This window comes from Nomascus leucogenys, chromosome X, assembly GCF_006542625.1.
Source record: "Nomascus leucogenys isolate Asia chromosome X, Asia_NLE_v1, whole genome shotgun sequence".
Taxonomy (NCBI): Eukaryota; Metazoa; Chordata; class Mammalia; order Primates; family Hylobatidae; genus Nomascus; species Nomascus leucogenys.
Genome location: NC_044406.1, coordinates 42,082,256 through 42,100,738, shown reverse-complemented (window position 1 = coordinate 42,100,738; position 18,483 = coordinate 42,082,256). Strand labels below are relative to the sequence as shown.

The 18,483-nt window shown below is 55.3% G+C and overlaps 2 protein-coding genes across 3 annotated transcripts in view; one reads left to right on the top strand and one right to left on the bottom strand.

Moving 5' to 3' along the window:
• The window catches only part of CCDC22 (coiled-coil domain containing 22), a 15,811-nt gene extending 11,636 nt beyond the window's left edge, over window positions 1-4,175 (top strand). Inside the window, exons 7-17 of the mRNA XM_030807241.1 lie at window positions 372-566; window positions 1,135-1,197; window positions 1,286-1,405; window positions 1,828-1,947; window positions 2,044-2,160; window positions 2,270-2,371; window positions 2,454-2,561; window positions 2,804-2,899; window positions 3,146-3,205; window positions 3,288-3,362; window positions 3,797-4,175. Of these exons, the coding sequence (XP_030663101.1) occupies window positions 372-566; window positions 1,135-1,197; window positions 1,286-1,405; window positions 1,828-1,947; window positions 2,044-2,160; window positions 2,270-2,371; window positions 2,454-2,561; window positions 2,804-2,899; window positions 3,146-3,205; window positions 3,288-3,362; window positions 3,797-3,910 (1,170 nt within the window). The 3' untranslated portion in view covers window positions 3,911-4,175. The remainder of the gene's footprint in view (window positions 1-371; window positions 567-1,134; window positions 1,198-1,285; window positions 1,406-1,827; window positions 1,948-2,043; window positions 2,161-2,269; window positions 2,372-2,453; window positions 2,562-2,803; window positions 2,900-3,145; window positions 3,206-3,287; window positions 3,363-3,796) is intronic.
• FOXP3 (forkhead box P3) lies at window positions 4,085-18,483 on the bottom strand. 2 transcript variants are annotated; one of them, XM_030807243.1, is made up of 12 exons: window positions 18,240-18,483; window positions 11,871-12,102; window positions 11,239-11,343; window positions 11,002-11,140; window positions 10,500-10,587; window positions 10,326-10,430; window positions 9,324-9,411; window positions 9,038-9,118; window positions 7,555-7,705; window positions 6,763-6,839; window positions 5,307-5,408; window positions 4,085-5,126 (listed from the first exon to the last, which is right to left on the bottom strand). In XM_030807243.1, the coding sequence occupies exons 2-12, from the start codon at window positions 12,078-12,080 to the stop codon at window positions 4,977-4,979; spliced, it is 1,296 nt and encodes a 431-aa protein (XP_030663103.1). In that variant the 5' UTR covers window positions 12,081-12,102; window positions 18,240-18,483; the 3' UTR covers window positions 4,085-4,976. The 2 variants fall into 2 exon arrangements, with proteins under 2 accessions (XP_030663103.1, XP_030663102.1); XM_030807242.1 differs by lacking the exon at window positions 11,239-11,343 and having other exon boundaries at window positions 18,240-18,312.

Genomic DNA, 18,483 nt, shown 5'->3' with positions numbered 1-18,483 from the left:
TCTCTCTCTGCCTCTTTCTGTGCCTGGTACCTTTGATTCCCTGTCTCTGCTCTGTCCCCCGATATCTTGTCTATGCTTCTCTTGGATTTGGGGGCTCTAGGCTCACCCGCCTCTCTTCCCACATCCTTCTCCAGCATGGGGATCTAGTGGGTGGAGAGAAGTATGTCTGTGAGCAAGAGGAGACCCCTGTTCTCGAGGAGATCCCAGGCTGGTGGAGCAGCAGAGTAGAGCAAGGCCTGCCTTAGTGGGAAGGCTGGAGGGTGGGGGTGACTTGTCTGTATATTCTTGTCAGGGGGTCCTTGGAGGAGGCAGGGCCTTGGGTGCTAGGTGGGCCCCTACACCCTCCTGCTTCCCCCGCCTTTTCTCCCCAGGAGGACACACGGGCTCAGCGGCAGCGGCTGCAGAAGCAACTGACTGAGCATCTGCGCCAAAGCTGGGGCCTGCTTGGGGCCCCCATACAAGCCCGGGACCTGGGAGAGCTGCTGCAGGCCTGGGGTGCTGGGGCCAAGACTGGTGCTCCTAAGGGTTCCCGCTTCACGCACTCAGAGAAGTTCACCTTCCATCTGGTGGGTGCACCTGAGGACATGAGATGTATGGATGGGCGTGGCAGGCTTGGAGGGTGGCTTTTTGTGTCAGCGCCACACCTTTAACCACACAGGTTCCTATGTTCCCACTGGACAGGCCCTTGCCCCACTGTGGGGTGGGTACCCAGAGGGGTCCCCTAGCTTATTAGGGACTTGACTGGAGAAAATGTGGATAGGTGGGAACCATGCAAGGGTGTGGGGGTGTTCTTGGGGCAACACCCCCTTTCCTCAGGCAGTTTCCTTTGAGCATATCTTCTGTCCTAAGATGTTCACTCTGAGGGCCCCCATCCTTCTCATGGGCATTTGAGGCTTGAGAGATGGGGCAGGTGGGCAGGAGCTGTGTCTGGGTCAGGGAGCTTTCTCCACGAGCAAGCACTCTGGCCCGAGGTTGCAGATGGTGCCTTTACCCACATAGTCACAGTCTAGCCACCATCAGTGCTTCAGTGGGCATGGATGCCGCACTGGGGGCAGTTCTCAGGGGAGGCTGAGGCTGGGCCATGTGAGGAAGGGCCTTCCCCGGCAGCCAGGATGCCCCTCGTCACTCCCCTAGGAGCCCCAGGCCCAGGCCACTCAGGTGTCAGATGTGCCAGCCACCTCCCGGCGGCCTGAACAGGTGAGCAGAGTGGGTTGGAGGGGTGTCCCAGGCCCTTGCTTGTCTACTGGGCCTGACACCCCAACCCTGACTGGCCTGGGCCTCCCAGGTCACGTGGGCAGCTCAGGAACAGGAGCTTGAGTCCCTTCGGGACCAGCTGGAAGGAGTGAACCGCAGCATTGAGGAGGTTGAGGCCGACATGAAGACCCTGGGCGTCAGCTTCGTGCAGGTGAGGGGCGGGGGAGGGGCTGCGCGTTGGGCTAGGTCAGAAGGAGGGCCTCGGGGTGTGAGGGACTAGATGGGGCAAGAGGTGCTCTGTAGAGGTCTGCACATGGCAGAAGGGTTCCTGGGAGCCGTTGGGGATCTGTGGGCCTCTTGAGAGTGGCTATGAGAATCAGGCCAGGGTGAGGGTCTGTGGGCATCTGTGGGGCACTGCAGGTCTGCATGGGCAGGGGATTGAGGGGTCCTCGGAGGGTCTGTGGGCATCTGTGGGGCACCCACGGGCCTGCATGGACAGGGGATTAGGGGGTCCTCATGGTTCTTGGCACCAGCGTGGAGCTGTTAGAGAGGCCTGTGGGGGCCACGGGGGTGTACAGTCATCTGTGGAGCTCCATGGGGCCTGCGGCATGTGACTGGGTATCTGCGGGCCAGGCAGAGTCTGAGTGCCGGCACAGCGAGCTCAGCACAGCGGAGCGTGAGCAGGCCCTGCGCCTGAAGAGCCGCACGGTGGAGCTGCTGCCTGATGGGGCTGCCAACCTTGCCAAGCTACAGGTGGGGTTGGGGCTGTGGCTGGGCGGGGAGGGGCAGGGTGGGGCGGGGCGGGGTTGGAGAGCCCAGCCTGTGTGACACGTACCCATCCCCCACCAGCTTGTGGTGGAGAATAGTGCCCAGCGGGTCATCCACTTGGCGGGTCAGTGGGAGAAGCACCGGGTCCCACTCCTTGCTGAGTACCGCCACCTCCGAAAGCTGCAGGATTGCAGAGAGGTAAGCAGTGGGGCCCTGGGCTGTGGGCGGGCCAGAGCAGGCTCGGTCCCTCTCTAGGGGGCCATCCCTGTGCTCTGCTCACTGTCTTCTGCCTGTGGGCTCCTGGCAGCTGGAATCTTCTCGACGGCTGGCAGAGATCCAAGAATTGCACCAGAGTGTCCGGGCGGCTGCTGAAGAGGCCCGCAGGAAGGAGGAGGTCTATAAGCAGCTGGTAAGGCCTGTATGAGGGACCTGGGTAGCTTAGGAGGGTGGGGGGAGGGTCCTGGGGCAGTGCCTGCTATATCCCTGCCTAGGTGTCAGAGCTGGAGACTCTGCCCAGAGATGTGTCCCGGCTGGCCTACACCCAGCGCATCCTGGAGATCGTGGGCAACATCCGGAAGCAGAAGGAAGAGATCACCAAGGTACACTGCCAGGGCCATGGACGGTGGGTCATGTGGGCTGTCAGGCATAGTGTGGCCGCACAGGGACCTCACACCCTCAGGCAGAGCTGTCCAGTCACACTCTAACACAGAATAGTCACACACAATCCATCCCAGTCACCCCTGACACAGTGACACAGTCCCTGTCTGGTGCACATGAGGACCCTCCACTGCCAGCCAGCCTGCCCCAGGCAGGGGCTCATGGCCGCCATGGTGTCTGCCAGATCTTGTCTGATACGAAGGAGCTTCAGAAGGAAATCAACTCCCTATCTGGGAAGCTGGACCGGACGTTTGCGGTGACTGATGAGCTTGTGTTCAAGGTGTGGGGCAGGTTGGGCGGGGGCGAGTGGGGTGAGGCTGGGCTGCTGCCTTGTGCATCTGCTAATGGGCTGGCTGGGGTCCAGACTCAGGCCCTGTGCGAGGCTGGAGGTGCACTGATACCCAGGGCTGGCTTTGTTTCATGGAGGATGAAGCTAGTGGGGTGGTGGGAGAGGGTGGCCTTCTTAGGGCATGGAGATGGTCAAGGGCAGCCCACTAATACCTTTGAGGTCCCTGTGTCTGGTCAGGATGCCAAGAAGGACGATGCTGTTCGGAAGGCCTATAAGTATCTAGCTGCCCTGCACGAGGTGAGGGGAGACATGTGCCTGGGGTGGGGCTGCTGGGGGTGGGTGGGACTGGGTGCAAGCCTTCTGCTCCTGTTGTCCCCAGAACTGCAGCCAGCTCATCCAGACCATTGAGGACACAGGCACCATCATGCGGGAGGTTCGAGACCTTGAGGAGCAGGTGAGGCCTGGGGGCAGGATGGGGAGCCAAGGCAGGCCGGGGGGACAGTTCCTCAGGTTATGCTGAGAGAGGCTGTGGAGCCAGACACAGCCTGTGGCTGGACACCCAGCCCTGCCCCTTAGTGCCTGTGCCTGTGCCTGTGACCTGGGACAGGCAGGTGGCCTACTGTGAGCCCCAGCTTCCACCCCAAGGGCCCTCCTGTCTGCCTCCCAGGGCCATGGGCAGAGGCTTCAGCTTAAAGATGTAGGGGGAATCCTGCCACAGGGCGAAGGATGCTTTGGGTAGAGGGAACACCACGCGAGGCCTGGCCATGGGGCAGAGCAGGCTGTCGGAGGTGGTGGGAGGGGCCCAGAGTGGCTGTGATGGGGGCTGGTGAGCAGGAACTGGGAAAGGGGCTGTGTGTGCTGAGGGGGCATGTGTTCACGTTGCCTCAGATCGAGACAGAGCTGGGCAAGAAGACCCTCAGCAACCTGGAGAAGATCCGGGAGGACTACCGAGCCCTCCGCCAGGAGAACGCTGGCCTCCTAGGCCGGGTCCGGGAGGCCTGAGGAGCCACCGGCAGAGGTCTCTCCCCAGCCTCAGGCAGGGATTTGGGGTGCTGGAGGCAGTGGCCAAGCACATGCCCTAGCTACTTCCTCCGCGGCCCAGTTCCTCCTCCTGCGGCCTTGGACCCAGACCCCTGCCTACTGACCGCAACCATTATATGGGGTGATAATCCAGCATGTGGGGAGCTTGGCTGCAGTTTATTGGGGATGGTACTGTGGGTTGGGGGCCTTGGATCCCAAATAAATGAGTAGTTCCTCTGCAGTCTAAGCTGAGGCATGGATCAGGGCTCAGGGAATGGGAGTGAGGTGAGTGGCAGGGGAGACACGGGGCATTTTTGGCAAGTCAGTGTGTGTGGCTGTGTGTGTCTGCACGGGACTCAACAGACCCACTGGGGGGCTGTGCGTGTGCATATGCATGAGATACACAGGTGGATTCTAACAGGCCGTGTGTGTGAGCGAGCATGTGTTGGGACCTCAGATCCTGAGGGTACTGACGCCGCTTCTGTGTAGGCCTCTGGGCACGCCCCTGTGTAACAGTGCCCCTGTGGGCCCTGAGGCTGGCTGTGGGTGCATGCCTTGGGGTATGTGGTTGTCAGGGCTGTGCTTGTGTGTGATTGTGTGATGATGCAGCTTTGAGGTTGAGTGTACTGAGGCAGGCTCTCTGTGTTTTGGGGTTTGTGTTGAGTGAGGGACAGGATTGTGACATTTTGTGTGTCTGTGTGACTTTTCCAGCCCTGAAGTCGTCTGTGCGAGCAGCTGAGGCAGGCTGTGTGTGGCTAGTTATGAAGGCTCTGTTTGGCTGCAGGGCTCGACTGGGGGGTGTGTCTGGGGCGGAGGTGGGGGCTGGGGCCAGGACTGGGGCCCCTCTGAGCAGCCTTGGGGCAAAGGATATGATGGGGGAGGGGGTGGCTGCCAGCGGGGGAACAAGGGCCCTGGCAAGCAAGACAGTGGAAACCTCACTTCTTGGTCCCTGTGGGCACATCCAGGGCCTGTCATCCCTGCCCCCGCCACCTCTGCCTCCCACCAATTTGGCCCCTGCTCGTCCATCCTCCTTTCCTTGATCTTGAGGTCAGGGGCCAGGTGTAGGGTTGGAACACCTGCTGGGCCTCTGGCTCCGTTTCTTGCGGAACTCCAGCTCATCCACGGTCCACACAGCCCCCTTCTCACTCTCCACCCGCACAAAGCACTTGTGCAGACTCAGGTTGTGGCGGATGGCGTTCTGTGGAAGGCCGGGGACAGGGAGCAGGTGGGCGTCAACCTCTGAGGCCAGCAGCCACCACCAACAACGCACATCCCGTTCCTCCCCAATGTGCCTATGAGCCCAGCCCCAGGCCTGCCCACTTTGAGCTGCGATGGCACTTGAGGCCATCCCAGCCACCGCCACCTCAGAGGAGCTCACCTTCCAGGTGGCAGGATGGTTTCTGAAGAAGGCGAACATGCGTGTGAACCAGTGGTAGATCTCATTGAGTGTCCGCTGCTTCTCTGGAGCCTCCAGGATGGCCTGGAAGTTGGGCGGTGGGGTAAGGGGCACGTTCCCCAAAGTTGGTGTTTAGAGGGGCTGTGACCTACCCTGAGCCATCTGACATGGGGGCGGAATTGTAGGGGCAGGTAATCAGGGACAGGACTAGATGTGGGGTGAAGCATGGGGTCAAAGATGGGTTAGAAAAGGGGTGAAGTGTCGGGTCGGGCAGGGTTAGATGTGGGGTGTGGGTATGGTTGTTCTGGGATTAGATAAGGGATCAGGACTGAGGTTGGGAGTGGGGTCTTATTCAGGGCTAGGGCTGAAGTGAGGTGAAAGGTCTGGGATGGAGTTGGGGTTCTCTGTGGAGGTGACATTTCAGGGTTTGGGAAGGTGAAGGTTCAGAAGTGGGGTCAAGGATTTGGAAGGGGTAAAGGGCCAGGCCAACTTAAGGGTCAGGGAAGGGGTGGGTTAAGAGTCAGGCTGGGGTAGACTCAGGTGGGGGGTCTAGGGGTGAGGGATGGGATGACTTGGCTTTAGGTCAGGAGCCAGAGATGGTTTGAATTATCGAGTATCTTACATGTCAGGGACATGGTTAGGTGGTTAGGCTCGGGGCAAGGATGAGGTTAGTTGTGGGGTTCGGTGTGGAGTGAGGCTGAGGGTCAGGGAATTTGATCAGTTTGGATTCAGGAATGGGATTACAGAGTCAGCGATGATGATTACAGTGAGGCTATCAGTCAGGATGGGGCTATGTCAGGGTTTCAGTTCAGAGACAGTTGGGGAATATCTGGTATCATGTAGGGGTGAGGTTCAGGTTTGGGGTTAGGTGTGGCACTAGGATGAAGGTTCTGAGAAGGCATTGGGGAGGCTGAGATGAAGGAGTTGGGATGGGATGATGAAGTTAAGGGTCAGATGGGTGTTACAAGGAAAGGTTGGGAATGGTGCCCAGTTGGGGGTGTATTGACATACTGGGGTACGTTGGGGCCAGGGAAGGAGAGGGGGTTGGGTTGGCATAAAGGCTGGGGAAGGAGTTAGACTAAGAGCCGGGGTACGTTTAGGGCAAGGTGCAGAGATGGGGTTAGCTTTAGGCTATTTTATGGGTCCAGGAGAGGGTTAGGTATGGGGCTGAGGTGGACATCTGGAAAGGGGTGGGTTTAGGGTCAGAATTTGGCATGCTCTGGCCTGGATGGTGGTTTAGGTTTGGATTTGCAGACAGGTTTGGGGTGAAGCCAGCATGAGGGGTCACATTTGAGGCATGGCTTGGGGCTCCTTGGGGCTGGGGCTTGGGAATGGAGGAACCCACTCTGAGGGCACTCAGGGAGACAGGAGTTTGGGAGGCAGGTCCCCCACCCCATCTTTGTCTTCCTCCTCCTTGGGGCCGAGCTGCCCTGCTTACCCAGCGGATGAGCGTGGCGTAGGTGAAAGGGGGTCGCATGTTGTGGAACTTAAAGTAGTCCATGTTGTGGAGGAACTCTGTCAGAGGGTGGGGATGAATCAAGCCCCATGCAGGACCTCCTAGCTAGCTCCCTGTCCCCTCCCCCTACAAGGTGAGTCTACAGGCCTGAGATCTCACCGTCAGCACCTGTGTCCACAGGCACAGGTACTGTTTGCTGAGCACCTGACATAAGTTGTATCATTTATTCTTTGCACCACTTCTGCCAAAATAGTTCTCCCCGAGGTTGAAAAGAAGCGGAGTTAACTTGCACACCAAAGGATGCAAGAGGTTAAATGGCAGAGCCAGGATGACAGTCAAGGTCTCTGATCCCTGCTAAGCCCACAGGCCAGGCCTGGTGGAGAGCAGTGGATAGGTGAGCTCGGGCAAATCCACCCCGATTTTCCTTGGTCAGGGGAGGAAAGGAGGTGCTCCTGGAATTACTTAGCAGGGTCCCTCCCTTCTGATGGCCGAATATAGTAGCTGGAGTCCAGAGTGGGTGAGGCATGGCCCCAATCCCCAAGGGAGTCAGGGCTAGGGGCCGGACACTTGAGACCATATGGGGGGCTTTCAGGCCACAGACATCCTGAAAGGAAGCTTTTGTGAGCGGATGCATTTTCCCAAAGGCTGAGTGGTAGCAGCTGTGCTGGTGGTGGTGGTGGGAAGGGGCAGCATGGAGCTCCTTTGCACCCTCCACCCAGAGCCTGTCAGGATTAGGAGCTTGGGGGCACCGTGTAGTGCAAGGACCATTCTTACCTGGAAATGTGCTGTTTCCATGGCTACCCCACAGGTGCCTCCGCACAGCAAACAGGCTGTCAGGGGCCTCCCGGGGGCCAGACCAGGCTGGGACAACATTGCCTTGGCTGCCAGCAGCTACGATGCAGCAGGAGCCCTTGTCGGATGATGCCTGGGGGAGGGGGAGAGGCTGGTGACCCAGAAGCTTAAATTTCCCACTTTTTACTTTTTATTTTATGTTTTTTATTTTTTTTGAGACTGAGTCTTGCTCTGTCGCCCAGGCTGGAGTGCAGTGGTGCGATCTTGGCTCACTGCAACCCCCACCTCCCGGATTCAAGCAAGTCTTCTGCCTCAGCCTCCCGAGTAGCTGGGACTACAGGTGCCCGTCACTATGCCCAGCTAATTTTTGTATTTTTGGTAGAGATGGGGTTTCACCATGTTAGCCAGGCTGGTCTCGAACTCCTGACCTCATGTGATCCACCTGCCTCGGCCTCCCAAAGTGCTGGGATTACAGGCATAAGCCACTGCGCCTGGTCCCACTTTATTTTTAAATCAGTGTTTTTCAAAGCAAGGACGCCTTCTTCTAAATTCCAGTCTGAGGTGGAATCCCACAAAACAGCATGAGCCGTATTTATTAGAGCACAGGTGCGGATGTCATATGTGGTCACTGATGCTGGGACCATGAACTGGGGTTGAATAGGGCTCTTTACCACCCAACCGTGACCTTGGGAAAGTCACCTAAACCCCACTGGCCTCAATATTCCTCATCTGTACATTCGCATCATGAGAAATAAATTACCACCAGCAAAGCGCTCAGAAACAGTGCCTGGCCTCCAGGGCTGGCTTCATGGGCTTGTGACCTATGTGGTTATGGGGCACCCTGTGCTTTGTTTAATGCTCTGTGGTCGCCATCTTGAAATCTGAACAAGGGGCCCTGCTGGCGCACAGCCTGTGTCTGGCAAGTCTGGCTATTTGCATTTGCTTTGACAACTCAGGATCACAGTGTTTGGGGATCTTAGGGTCAGAGGGTTTTTTTTTTTTCTTGAGACAGAATCTTGCTCTGTCGCCCAGGCTGGAGTGCAGTGGTATGATCTCAGCTCACTGCAACCTCTGCCTCCCAGGTTCAAGCAATTCTCTGTCTCAGCCTCCCGAGTAGTTGGGACTACAGACGCCCACCACCACGCCTGGCTAATTTTTTGTACTTTTAGTAGAGACAGGGTTTCACTATCTTGGCCAGGCTGGTCTTGAACTCCTGACCTCGTGATCCACCCTCCTCGGCCTCCCAAAGTGCTGGGATTACAGGCGTCAGCCACCACGCCCAGCTGGGGTCAGAGGGTTTGTAAGTAGAGGGGCAGATTTCCAGGTCTGGGCATGTTTGGAGCTGGGGACAGGGGCCCCTAGCTCTCAGGACCTGCATGTGAGGTTAGGTTCCCTGCACCCTGCAGACCTCCTCCCTGCCTCCCAGCAGTCTGAGTCTGCCACCACCAGTCCTGGGGTCGCTCACCACAGATGAAGCCTTGGTCAGTGCCATTTTCCCAGCCAGGTGGGCCTGCATGGCACTCAGCTTCTCCTTCTCCAGCACCAGCTGTGAAATGGCACAAACACGAGGCCTCAGCCTGGCCCTTCTCTGCCACATCTTTGCCCAGGCTACGGTCTTCCCTGGGAGTGCTCGCTCCTCTTCCTTCCTTTATACCAGCCGTCGTCCCAGGTGAACTTGGTTTCTGGCACATGGTGGACAGAAGGTTTTGCACACTATCCCTATCCCCTACCCTCCACCACCCTGGCATTACCTGCTGCTCCAGAGACTGTACCATCTCTCTCTGGAGGAGACATTGCGCCCTGCCCTTCTCATCCAGAAGATGGTCTGCCTGGCAGTGCCTAAGTAGGGAGAAGATTCCATGCAGGTGACCATGACAGGCCTGGTCTGGCTCAATGCTCTGAATGGGGAGGGCCCAGACCCTCTGGGAGGTCTCTCCTCTGAGCCCCAGCTCCCCTCCCCTCTCTACCTCAGTCTCCCTCTCACACCCCTCATTCCCTTAACACATGCCACTCAGCACCTACTGCATGTCAGGCCTGAGCTCACCATTTGAGCCTGGCCAGAGTGCTGGAGATAATGTTGGAAGTGTGGTGAGTTGAGAATGGGCCAGGGAGGTGAGAGTGGGCAAGGCATTCTGGGTGGAGGGGACGGCCTGTGCAAAGGCCTGGCTGCAGGGAGGACAGGATATGTGGGGTTGCTGCTAAGGGTTGTGTGTAGTGTGGTGTGTATTTGTGTGTGTGTGTATGTGTGTGTGTGTGTGAGAGAGAGAGAGACATATGGGGGGACTGAGGGGAGGCAGCAGCAGCAGCCATCTAGAGGAACTAGAACTTTGGGGACAGTGGAATAAGGCTGGCACGCTGGCATAAGGAGTAGCAGGGCAAAGCAGTTAGGAGTGCAGATTCTAGAGCCTGGCTGCATGGGTTCAAATCCCAGCTCTGTCACTCAGGAACTGGGAGATTTTGATCAAGACACTTAACCTCTTTGGCCTCAGTCTCCTTGTCTGTAAAATAGGGGTAAATAACAGCACAAACGTTTCTTACTATACATACGAGGAAACTGAGGTCCAGAGAAGCTAAGTAATTTGTCCAAGGTCACACAGCCAGTCAGGGATGGAGCTGGGATTTGAACCCACAGTCTCAGAGTTTAGCTCTTTCATCTTACTACTTATTGGGATGAAGCCTGAGCTGAGATCTCCACCCCAGAACTCTCCCCACAAGCCAGGGCCGGTGGACTGGCACAGGCCTGGGCCACTCACTTGAGGAAGTCCTCTGGCTCTTCGAAGACCTTCTCACATCCGGGCCACTTGCAGACACCATTTGCCAGCAGTGGGTAGGAGCTCTGGGGCACAGCCGAAAGGGTGCTGGGGGGACAGAGGGTGTCAGGGGAGGGGATAGGAGGGCGAGGATCCTTCCCAGCCCTGTCCACTGACCTGTCCTTCCTGGGTGCACCGGGATTTGGGAAGGTGCAGAGCAGTGCCGGCTCCCTGGACACCCATTCCAGGCTGGCCACGTTGATCCCTGTGGGTGGGGACAGGGCACCTCTGGAGGCTGTGGGCTGGGCTCTGGAGCTTGGCCCACAAGGCCTCTCATTTTGAGCTTCCCACCCTCCTGAGCCTCGAAAACCCTGACTCCCAGGGGGCTCTGCTGTCCCCAAAGTCCCAGGCTTCTGGCAGAGAAGCTTAAAGACGGCCATTCGCAGGTGCTGACATTTTGAGTAGCTTTGTAAAGCTCTGTGGTTTCGTGATTTTGACATTCTGCATCTTTAAGGTTCTGCACCTGACATTTTTTGGAGGTTGGAGTTTCCAAGCCTCTGAGACCTGACACCTTTGACCCCCAGAGGACTGCAATTCAGAATAGCCTACACTGCTCACAGCCAAGGATCAGGGGACTTGGGGGTTCTGTGAAGCCATGGGGTACGGGCTGAGGTGTTACCAGGTGGGAGGCCAGGCCGGGCCTTGAGGGAGAAGACCCCAGTGGTGGTGGTGGGTGGTGGGAGGCTGATCATGGTTGGGCTCTCCAGGGGGTGCACCTGCAGCACAGGGGTCCGGGCGTGGGCATCCACCGTTGAGAGCTGGGGGGCACATGTGGGCTATGGTTCAGCCTGGCTCGAGGCCCCTCCCCACAGTTCTCCCACCTGCTCCCTCCTCCCTGCCCATTCACCGTCCATACCTGGTGCATGAAATGTGGCCTGTCCTGGAGGAGTGCCTGTAAGTGGGGCAAGGGGCCCAGCCGTGCCCCGGAGGGTGCCACCATGACTAGGGGCAGTGTGGGCAGCTGGGCAGAAAGGCAGGTGGGTGAGAGGCCATCCTGATCCTCACTGTTCTGTGTCTAATTCATATACTCTGCACTGCAAGCCCACATGGTAGATGCTATGATGGTCCCCCTTTTACACGTGTGGAAACTGAGGCTCATGGAGATCGAGTAACTTTTTAAAGATCAAACAGCTAATAAGTTGCAGAGCTGGCCTGAGCCCTGTCACCTCACCTACTTGGCCCCAGTCCTCTCCTCTTGTCACATGGGGATGGGGACACATAGCTATGCTCATGGGACTACAATACGGCCTCCTCCTCTCCTGAGACAGGGATTGGGAGGTCGGGGAGAGCCTCCAATCTCTGAGGCCTGGCAGGTGGGGATTTTCTTGGCCCTGCAACATCTGCATAAGTCACAGACTTGCCTGGGACCCAGAAACCACTTCCTGTGCCCCAGCCGGCCCCCCTCCCGCCCGGTGCCACAGTAAAGGTCGGCACCTGTAGGTCCAGGTACCCCACCCTGCCTGCCCCATCCTGGGCCCAGGGCCTCACCTGCAGCTGCGATGGTGGCATGGGGTTCAAGGAGGAGGAGGAGGCATGGGCCCCGCCTCGAAGATCTCGGCCCTGGAAGGTTCCCCCTGGGCCCCGGGCCCCCAGCAGTTCTGAGGCTTTGAGCGCAGCCCTCCAGCTGGGCGAGGCTCCTGGGGATGGGCCAAGGGACAAGGAAGGGGCCGAGGGTTTGCCAGGCCTGGGGTTGGGCATCGGGTCCTTGTCCAAGGGCAGGCTGCGTAGACAATAGGGGAAAGGAGTCACATGTGTGCTAGGGCGGTATGAGATACTCGACCACCTGAACCACGTGGACACCCCTCTGGTCAGAGCAGGCATTGGCTGGGACATGTCCCGAGGGGCCCCACAGCTGCACCCCAGCTCTGGACACACACACACACAAAGAACACAGGTACATGTACATACCCACACACGCCCCACGTGCAGAGGTCCAGCACCTGGCTTGCCTGCCCATGCTAGCACAGCCCTGGTGGGGATGTGTCCTCTTTGTTTCCCCCTCCATTTGAGAGCTCTTTCAAGCCTCAGGCCTCCGGCCCTCCCTGCACCCTGCACAAGCTGTGTTTGCTCATCTTGCCGGAGCTGGTCTCGGACTTTCTCCTGGGAGTCCTATTTTGCCCCAGTGACTAGGCATGGACTCAAAAGATTCATCTGGCTGCTGTGAGTGGGGCTAGTGAGGAGGCTATTGTAACAGTCCTGGCAAGTGATGATGCTGGCACAGAATGGGCTGGTGGCAGTGGAGAAGGTGAGAAGTGGGTAGATTCTGAGACTTAATCTGAAGCTGGATCAGGAGCAGTGCTAGCAGCTTGGATGTAGTGGGTAAGAGGGAGGGTCAAAGTGACACGGGTTTTAGCTTGAGCAGCTGGAAGGACCGAGCTGACATTACCTGAGATGGGGGACGTGGCAGGGAGTTGGATTGGGTGCAAAAGTGCAGGTGTGGATAGACATGAAGAGTCTGGCATTAAATGTGTTGAGTGGAGGAGCTGAGGGGGCAGCTGAATACGGGGGTCTGGATCTCAGGGCAAGGAGGCGAGTCCAGGAGTGTGATCATGCACGGATCCAGCATGGCAAGTGACAGAGAGTAAGAGAGACGGGGTCTCTTGAGCTGGGGCCTGTAGAAGCTTCTCTACCCAGCCCCCATCAGAGTTCACCCCAATTTCTGGCCCTCAGGGCTGGCTCATGCTACACCCCCTGCCTCAAATGCCCACTCCTTCTCCTCTTCCCCTGTCCAAGCCACGCAAGGCCTGCTCTTCTATTGTCCTCACCTTGAAAGCCCTCCACAATGGCTCTGGGCCCCTCTGCTGAGCCCCAGAACCTTCCACTCCCCGAGGGAAGCATTGGCTTTTCAGGATCCTGTAATCCTGGTCTGAGAGGAAGCCAGAGCTGGAAGGGACTGCCCAGCCAACCCCATCACACAGAAGGGGATGCTCAGATGCCGAGTTCCGTAGTCCCATAGCGACTTGAGAACTCCACTTCTTTCTTTAGGAAGTGTTTCCCTGTGCACATTTTATAAACTCTCTGGTGTGTGTGTGTGTGTGTGTGTGTGTGTGTGTGTCTGTGTGTGTGTGTGTGTGTCTGTGTGTCTGTCTCCATCTCCCCATTCCACCTCACAGCACTGAGTTGGGCACACAGCTGCTGAGAGCAGCCCGGGGAGTATAGAAGGGCTCTGGGGGAGCAGTTGCTCCTTCCTTTCTTTGCTGTCACCTCCTGGGGGTTGTCAGAGCTGTGGTGCTGAGGGAGATGAGTGTGAGAATCCAGGTATTAAGTTCTTAGTCTCTTGGGGGCTTAGAACATTACTGCGTGAGAAACAGGAGTGTGGGTCTGTGGAGGCTCCGAACAAGGGCCTGGGAGAGCACTGGTGAGATGAGAAGGTGAGTGAATGAATGAAGCCAGAGATGGGGTGATGCTCCTTCAAGCCAAGGAATAACAAAGATAGTCAGCAACCACCAGAAGCTGGGGGAGAGGCCTGGAACAGCTTCTCTCTTATGGCCCCCGGAAGGAACCAACCCTGGCAACACCTTGATCTTGGATTCTGGCCTCCAGAACTGTGAGATGATCAATTTCTGTTGCTGAAGCCACTCAGTTGTGGTACTTTGTTATAGCAGCCAGAACAAACTAATACCGATTTTGGTGCAAATGGATGTTTTCTACCATTCTGGCCTGGCCCACGTGGCTGGCCTGCGGTCACTTCTGAAGCTGCCTGGACACTTGGCCAGAGCTAAGAATTCTCCCCAAACACATGTGGGATGGCCTGACTCAGCGAAGCATAGATACATTCTCAGACAGGGACGTGGAGATGATCTGTCTGGGGGTAGGGGACCTAGAGGGCCGGGCTGGGCAGCTGGCTTCCTGCACTGTCTGTTGGGACGTCCCTTTCTGACTGGGTTTCTCAGAAGCTGAATGGGGGATGTTTCTGGGACACAGATTATGTTTTCATATCGGGGTCTGCATCTGGGCCCTGTTGTCACAGCCCCCGACTTGCCCAGATTTTTCCGCCATTGACGTCATGGCGGCCGGATGCGCTGGGCTTCATCGACACCACGGAGGAAGAGAAGAGGGCAGATACCCCACCCCACAGGTTTCGTTCCGAGAACTGGCTGCCCTGTCCTGCAGCAGGCTTGGCCCAGGTGGGGTGACGTGGGTGCTGGTGGATGTGGTAGGTGATGTCCATCTGGCCACTGTGACAAGCCCCTAGCTCTGAAGACCTGGCCCTTCTTGGGTTGTGGAGAGGACCCAGGTTTGAAGCTCTGAGAGTGCCAGGCAGGCTCCACAGATACTGGGACCCCTGGGGTCTTCAAATAGTATAACACCAGGACCTCAGAATCATAGAGCAGCATTTCTTAGACTTAAAGGATCCTAGAATCTCAAAACCACAGACTGTAGGGTCTATGGTCCCAATGTCTCAGTATGTGTAGGCCAGTGTCCCTGGTGTCCAAACTCCCTGGAACCACCTGAAAGGCAGGCAGCTTGCTGCTTCATAGAGCCTCTTGCCTACCAGGCCTGGAACCACAGCCAGCCTCCCCAGGGCCTCAGTCTCTCTGTCCACTCTGGAACAACATTCCCAAATACATGGCCACTCCGCCAGAGATGGCAACAGGGGGAGGAGGAGGTTGAGGCTGGTGTGCCTTTGGTCTGGGCCTCATGGGGGGAGCTGGAAAAGCCTCGGCCTTCGCCAATACAGAGCCCATCATCAGACTCTCTAGAGGGGCCCCACGATCAAGGTTTTCGGGGACCAGCACCAGCTCTGGGGACACACAGCCTGACTGTCTGACATGCCTCCATCATCACCATGCTCTGGCCAACTAGGCCTCCTGACCTATGGAGTCCGGGGCCTCACCTAGCCCAGCTCTTGTGAGGCTGGGCCCCACACTGTGATCGTGGATCATCCAACCTGTGAGAAGTTGGGGTCCAACGTGTGAGAAGGCAGAAGGGGGAATGGTAGCCCAGGTTCCCCTTCCCCCCTCTGGGTGCTGAGGGGTAAACTGAGGCCTGCAGTTGGGGAGAGAGCCAAAGCCAGGGTCCCACCTAGAGTCCTGAGATCTAGGCTTGGGTTTCAACTCTGCCGCTGCATTTCAGTGAGGCCCTGAGATCTCTGGTCTTCAATTTGCCCTTCTACACTGAGCACGAAGAGGCGTGGAGTAGACAAGGGCCAGGGCCCTTCTACGCTGTGTCTGGTTAAGTTATTAGGTGTCTGCAGGGCTTCAAGTTGACAAGTGCCCCTCTATCCAGGGGACTGGCTGAGAGATAGGGATACATAGAGACAAAGAGACACACACAAAGAGCGAGCAAGAGAGAACAAGAGAGAGTGAGAGACATTGAGAGAAATGGAGACATGCATGGAGAGCCAGCGTGCATGTGTGTGAGAGGATTGCCTCAAATAAGAACATTTGCTGGTCTCTGGCTGGTTCAACTGATGCTGCCTGAAATAATCAAGAATAAAGAAGGGCAAGGTGCCAGGGACGCTCATGGCTGGGTATTGAATTGTATTGCAAAGCAACAATCAGCAAAACAGCGTGGCCCTGGTATAAGAACAGATACTGGGGAAGAGGACAGAATAGAAAGCTTGGACATGGACCCACATATGGAGAGAACTGAATTTGTGATGAATGTGGCATTTCAAACTGGAGGACCATGGAGGATGGATTGTTTAACAAATGTGTCTGAGATAATTAGGGAGAAGATAAAGTTATTGAGTGAATAGTCAGTCCATTATCCCAACAACCCCTCCCTGCCCAGTTTGAAATGTCACCATCATCATATACCCTAAAATACCCAGATCCATTCAAGATATAAGTTTTAATACCTAATGCTGATCTTGGGTTTATTGTGTGTCAGGCCTTGTGCTAAGTATTTACTGTGGTTAAAAATTTTAATCTAAACAAAGACTCCTGAGGAAGGTACTATTATAATCATTGCAGTACATATGAGGAAATGGAGGTATGGAGAGGTTAAGTGCCTGGCTAAAAATCACACATAGGGCTTGGGGTGATGCTGGGTTTGTCCCAGACAGTCTGGCTCCAGTACCCACACTCTTAACCTCTATAGCAAATGGAAAAAATGAAGCCATAAAAGAGACTAGAAGCCAACATAGGTGAACATTTATCTCATTTTCAAGTAGGAAAGGACTTTCTAAGCACAAAACCAGAGACAGAAGCCACAGAAAAAAAGATTAACCTATTTGACTATATAAAACCATCATAAGCATCACAAAAACACCATAAACAAATAGAAAAAAACAAATGATGAATTGGGGAAAATATTTGCTATATATGTATGGCTGATGAAAGGTTAATAACCATTCCAAATAAAGAGCTGTGGCAAATCAATAAGAGAAAAATAAGATGAACACCCTATTAGGAGCAAGGACATGACCAGACAACCAAAAAAAAAAAAAAAGGCACAAATGGCCAATAAACAGTAAAAGTAATCACGATGCAATGTGATAATGTGTTTTTCTTACCTGTCATGTTGGGAAATAATTAAAAAATAATAATACTCACCTAGGGTTAGCTTAAGTGGAGGGAGCACAAAATAGGACAACCTTTTGGAAGGAGAATTTGCAGAGAGGGTCATAAACTTTAAAAATGCATGTCCCCTTTGCCCCAGCAACTCCCTTTTCAGGAATCCAAGGAAGCCATCAGGGATGTTTATAGAAAAAAACGAGAAACAACCGGAATGTCCAACAATCGGCACTTAGTCAAATCAATCAAAGTTCATGCTGATGTGAGGACAGTCTTGTCCGTCATGAAAGATCATGTGTTCAAACAATTTTTAGTAAGCTTCAAAAACACTACTATTAATTGAATAAAGCAGGAACAAAACCAATATATAGCATGATTCTAATTTGGTTACAAAAATACTAATAGCTAACACTTCGTGAGCACTTACTGTGTGCCAAACGCTGTGCTAAGCCTGCAGAATCGAGCTCACCCCAGCCCTGAACAACCTGTTTGCTTCCTGAACATGGACTCTGGTCACACACATGCAGTCCTGGGGTAGGTCCACACAGCTAAACCACGGTTGACAATGGCGTGAAGTGCTCCCTACCCCCCGCCCCAAGGGTCTCCTCTAAAGCGATACAAGCAAAGTTCAGTTAAGTGCTCAGCTTGCCCTGGCACCTTGCAATCCTCCTGCTACCAGGGTGAACAGAACTGATGCTCATTCTCATAAAGTGTAAAGGTCCTCGGCGACATTACTATTATTAAACACCAGCTGTGTACAAAGCTCTAGGCTGGATGCTGGCTGGGAAGGCAGGCGGGGGAAGGCAAGAAAAGAGAGTGGGAGAGATGGAGGGAAGGAGATCGATGAAGTGTGGTCAAGATGGAGGAGACAGAGATAGGGGAGATGGTCAGAGGCCAGGAGAGATGCGGGGAAAGAGAGTCTGAGTGTAGCGACAGACAGATGGCGGGAGAAAGAGAGGCAGAGAAACATGTAAAAGAGCGAGACAGGGTGAGCAGAGAGACAGAGAAGGATGAGAGGCATCAAGAGCTAAGAGACAAAGAGATGAGAGAGATGCAGTTGAAATTTTCAGTTGCACCTGGACAGCATTTCAAGTTGTTCAAAGCTCTGAAATCCACGAAGACTGGCAGCTGACATATTTTAAAAATGCTATCCATCTACGTATCAATTGATGAATTCATTTATCTTTGCTCCTGCCCACACATTGATTAAGTACTTCACCTTTAAGTCTTCTGCCATTTATTCTATTATTATTTTTTTAAAGACCTTACCTGGCTGGAATCATGGTAGCTGGGCACATCCCACTGTACCAGAGTGCCCCTGACCCCCCTGTGCCTACCTCCCTGCCATCTCCTCCAATGGGGCCCACATCTGGTAGGGGAGAGTGGGGACACTCACCTTGGTGAAGTGGACTGACAGAAAAGGATCAGCCTGGCTTGTGGGAAACTGTCACGTATCAAAAACAACTTTGCTTTTATACCGAGAAGAAAAACCACGCTGTACGGTGTGGAAGCCGCAGACCTCTCTCTTCTAATAATCCAATTTTTTTTTCGATGAGTATGTGCGCTGATAATCACGGGGTGGGGGGGGTTCTCATAGTTTTTCTCTCTCTCTGTGTTTCTCCTTTTCTTGATTATGAGAC

What these genes read in the sequence shown, in the direction of transcription:
- FOXP3 (XM_030807243.1), bottom strand. Translation starts at nt 12,080, where the DNA reads ATGCCCAACCCCAGGCCTGGCAAACCCTCGGCCCCTTCCTTGTCCCTT. An exon ending in GGCCACATTTCATGCACCAG is followed by an intron (nt 11,141 to 11,238) that starts GTATGGACGGTG and finishes TGTGCCCCCCAG; the next exon opens with CTCTCAACGGTGGATGCCCA. An exon ending in ACGCCACGCTCATCCGCTGG is followed by an intron (nt 5,409 to 6,762) that starts GTAAGCAGGGCA and finishes CCCAACTTCCAG; the next exon opens with GCCATCCTGGAGGCTCCAGA.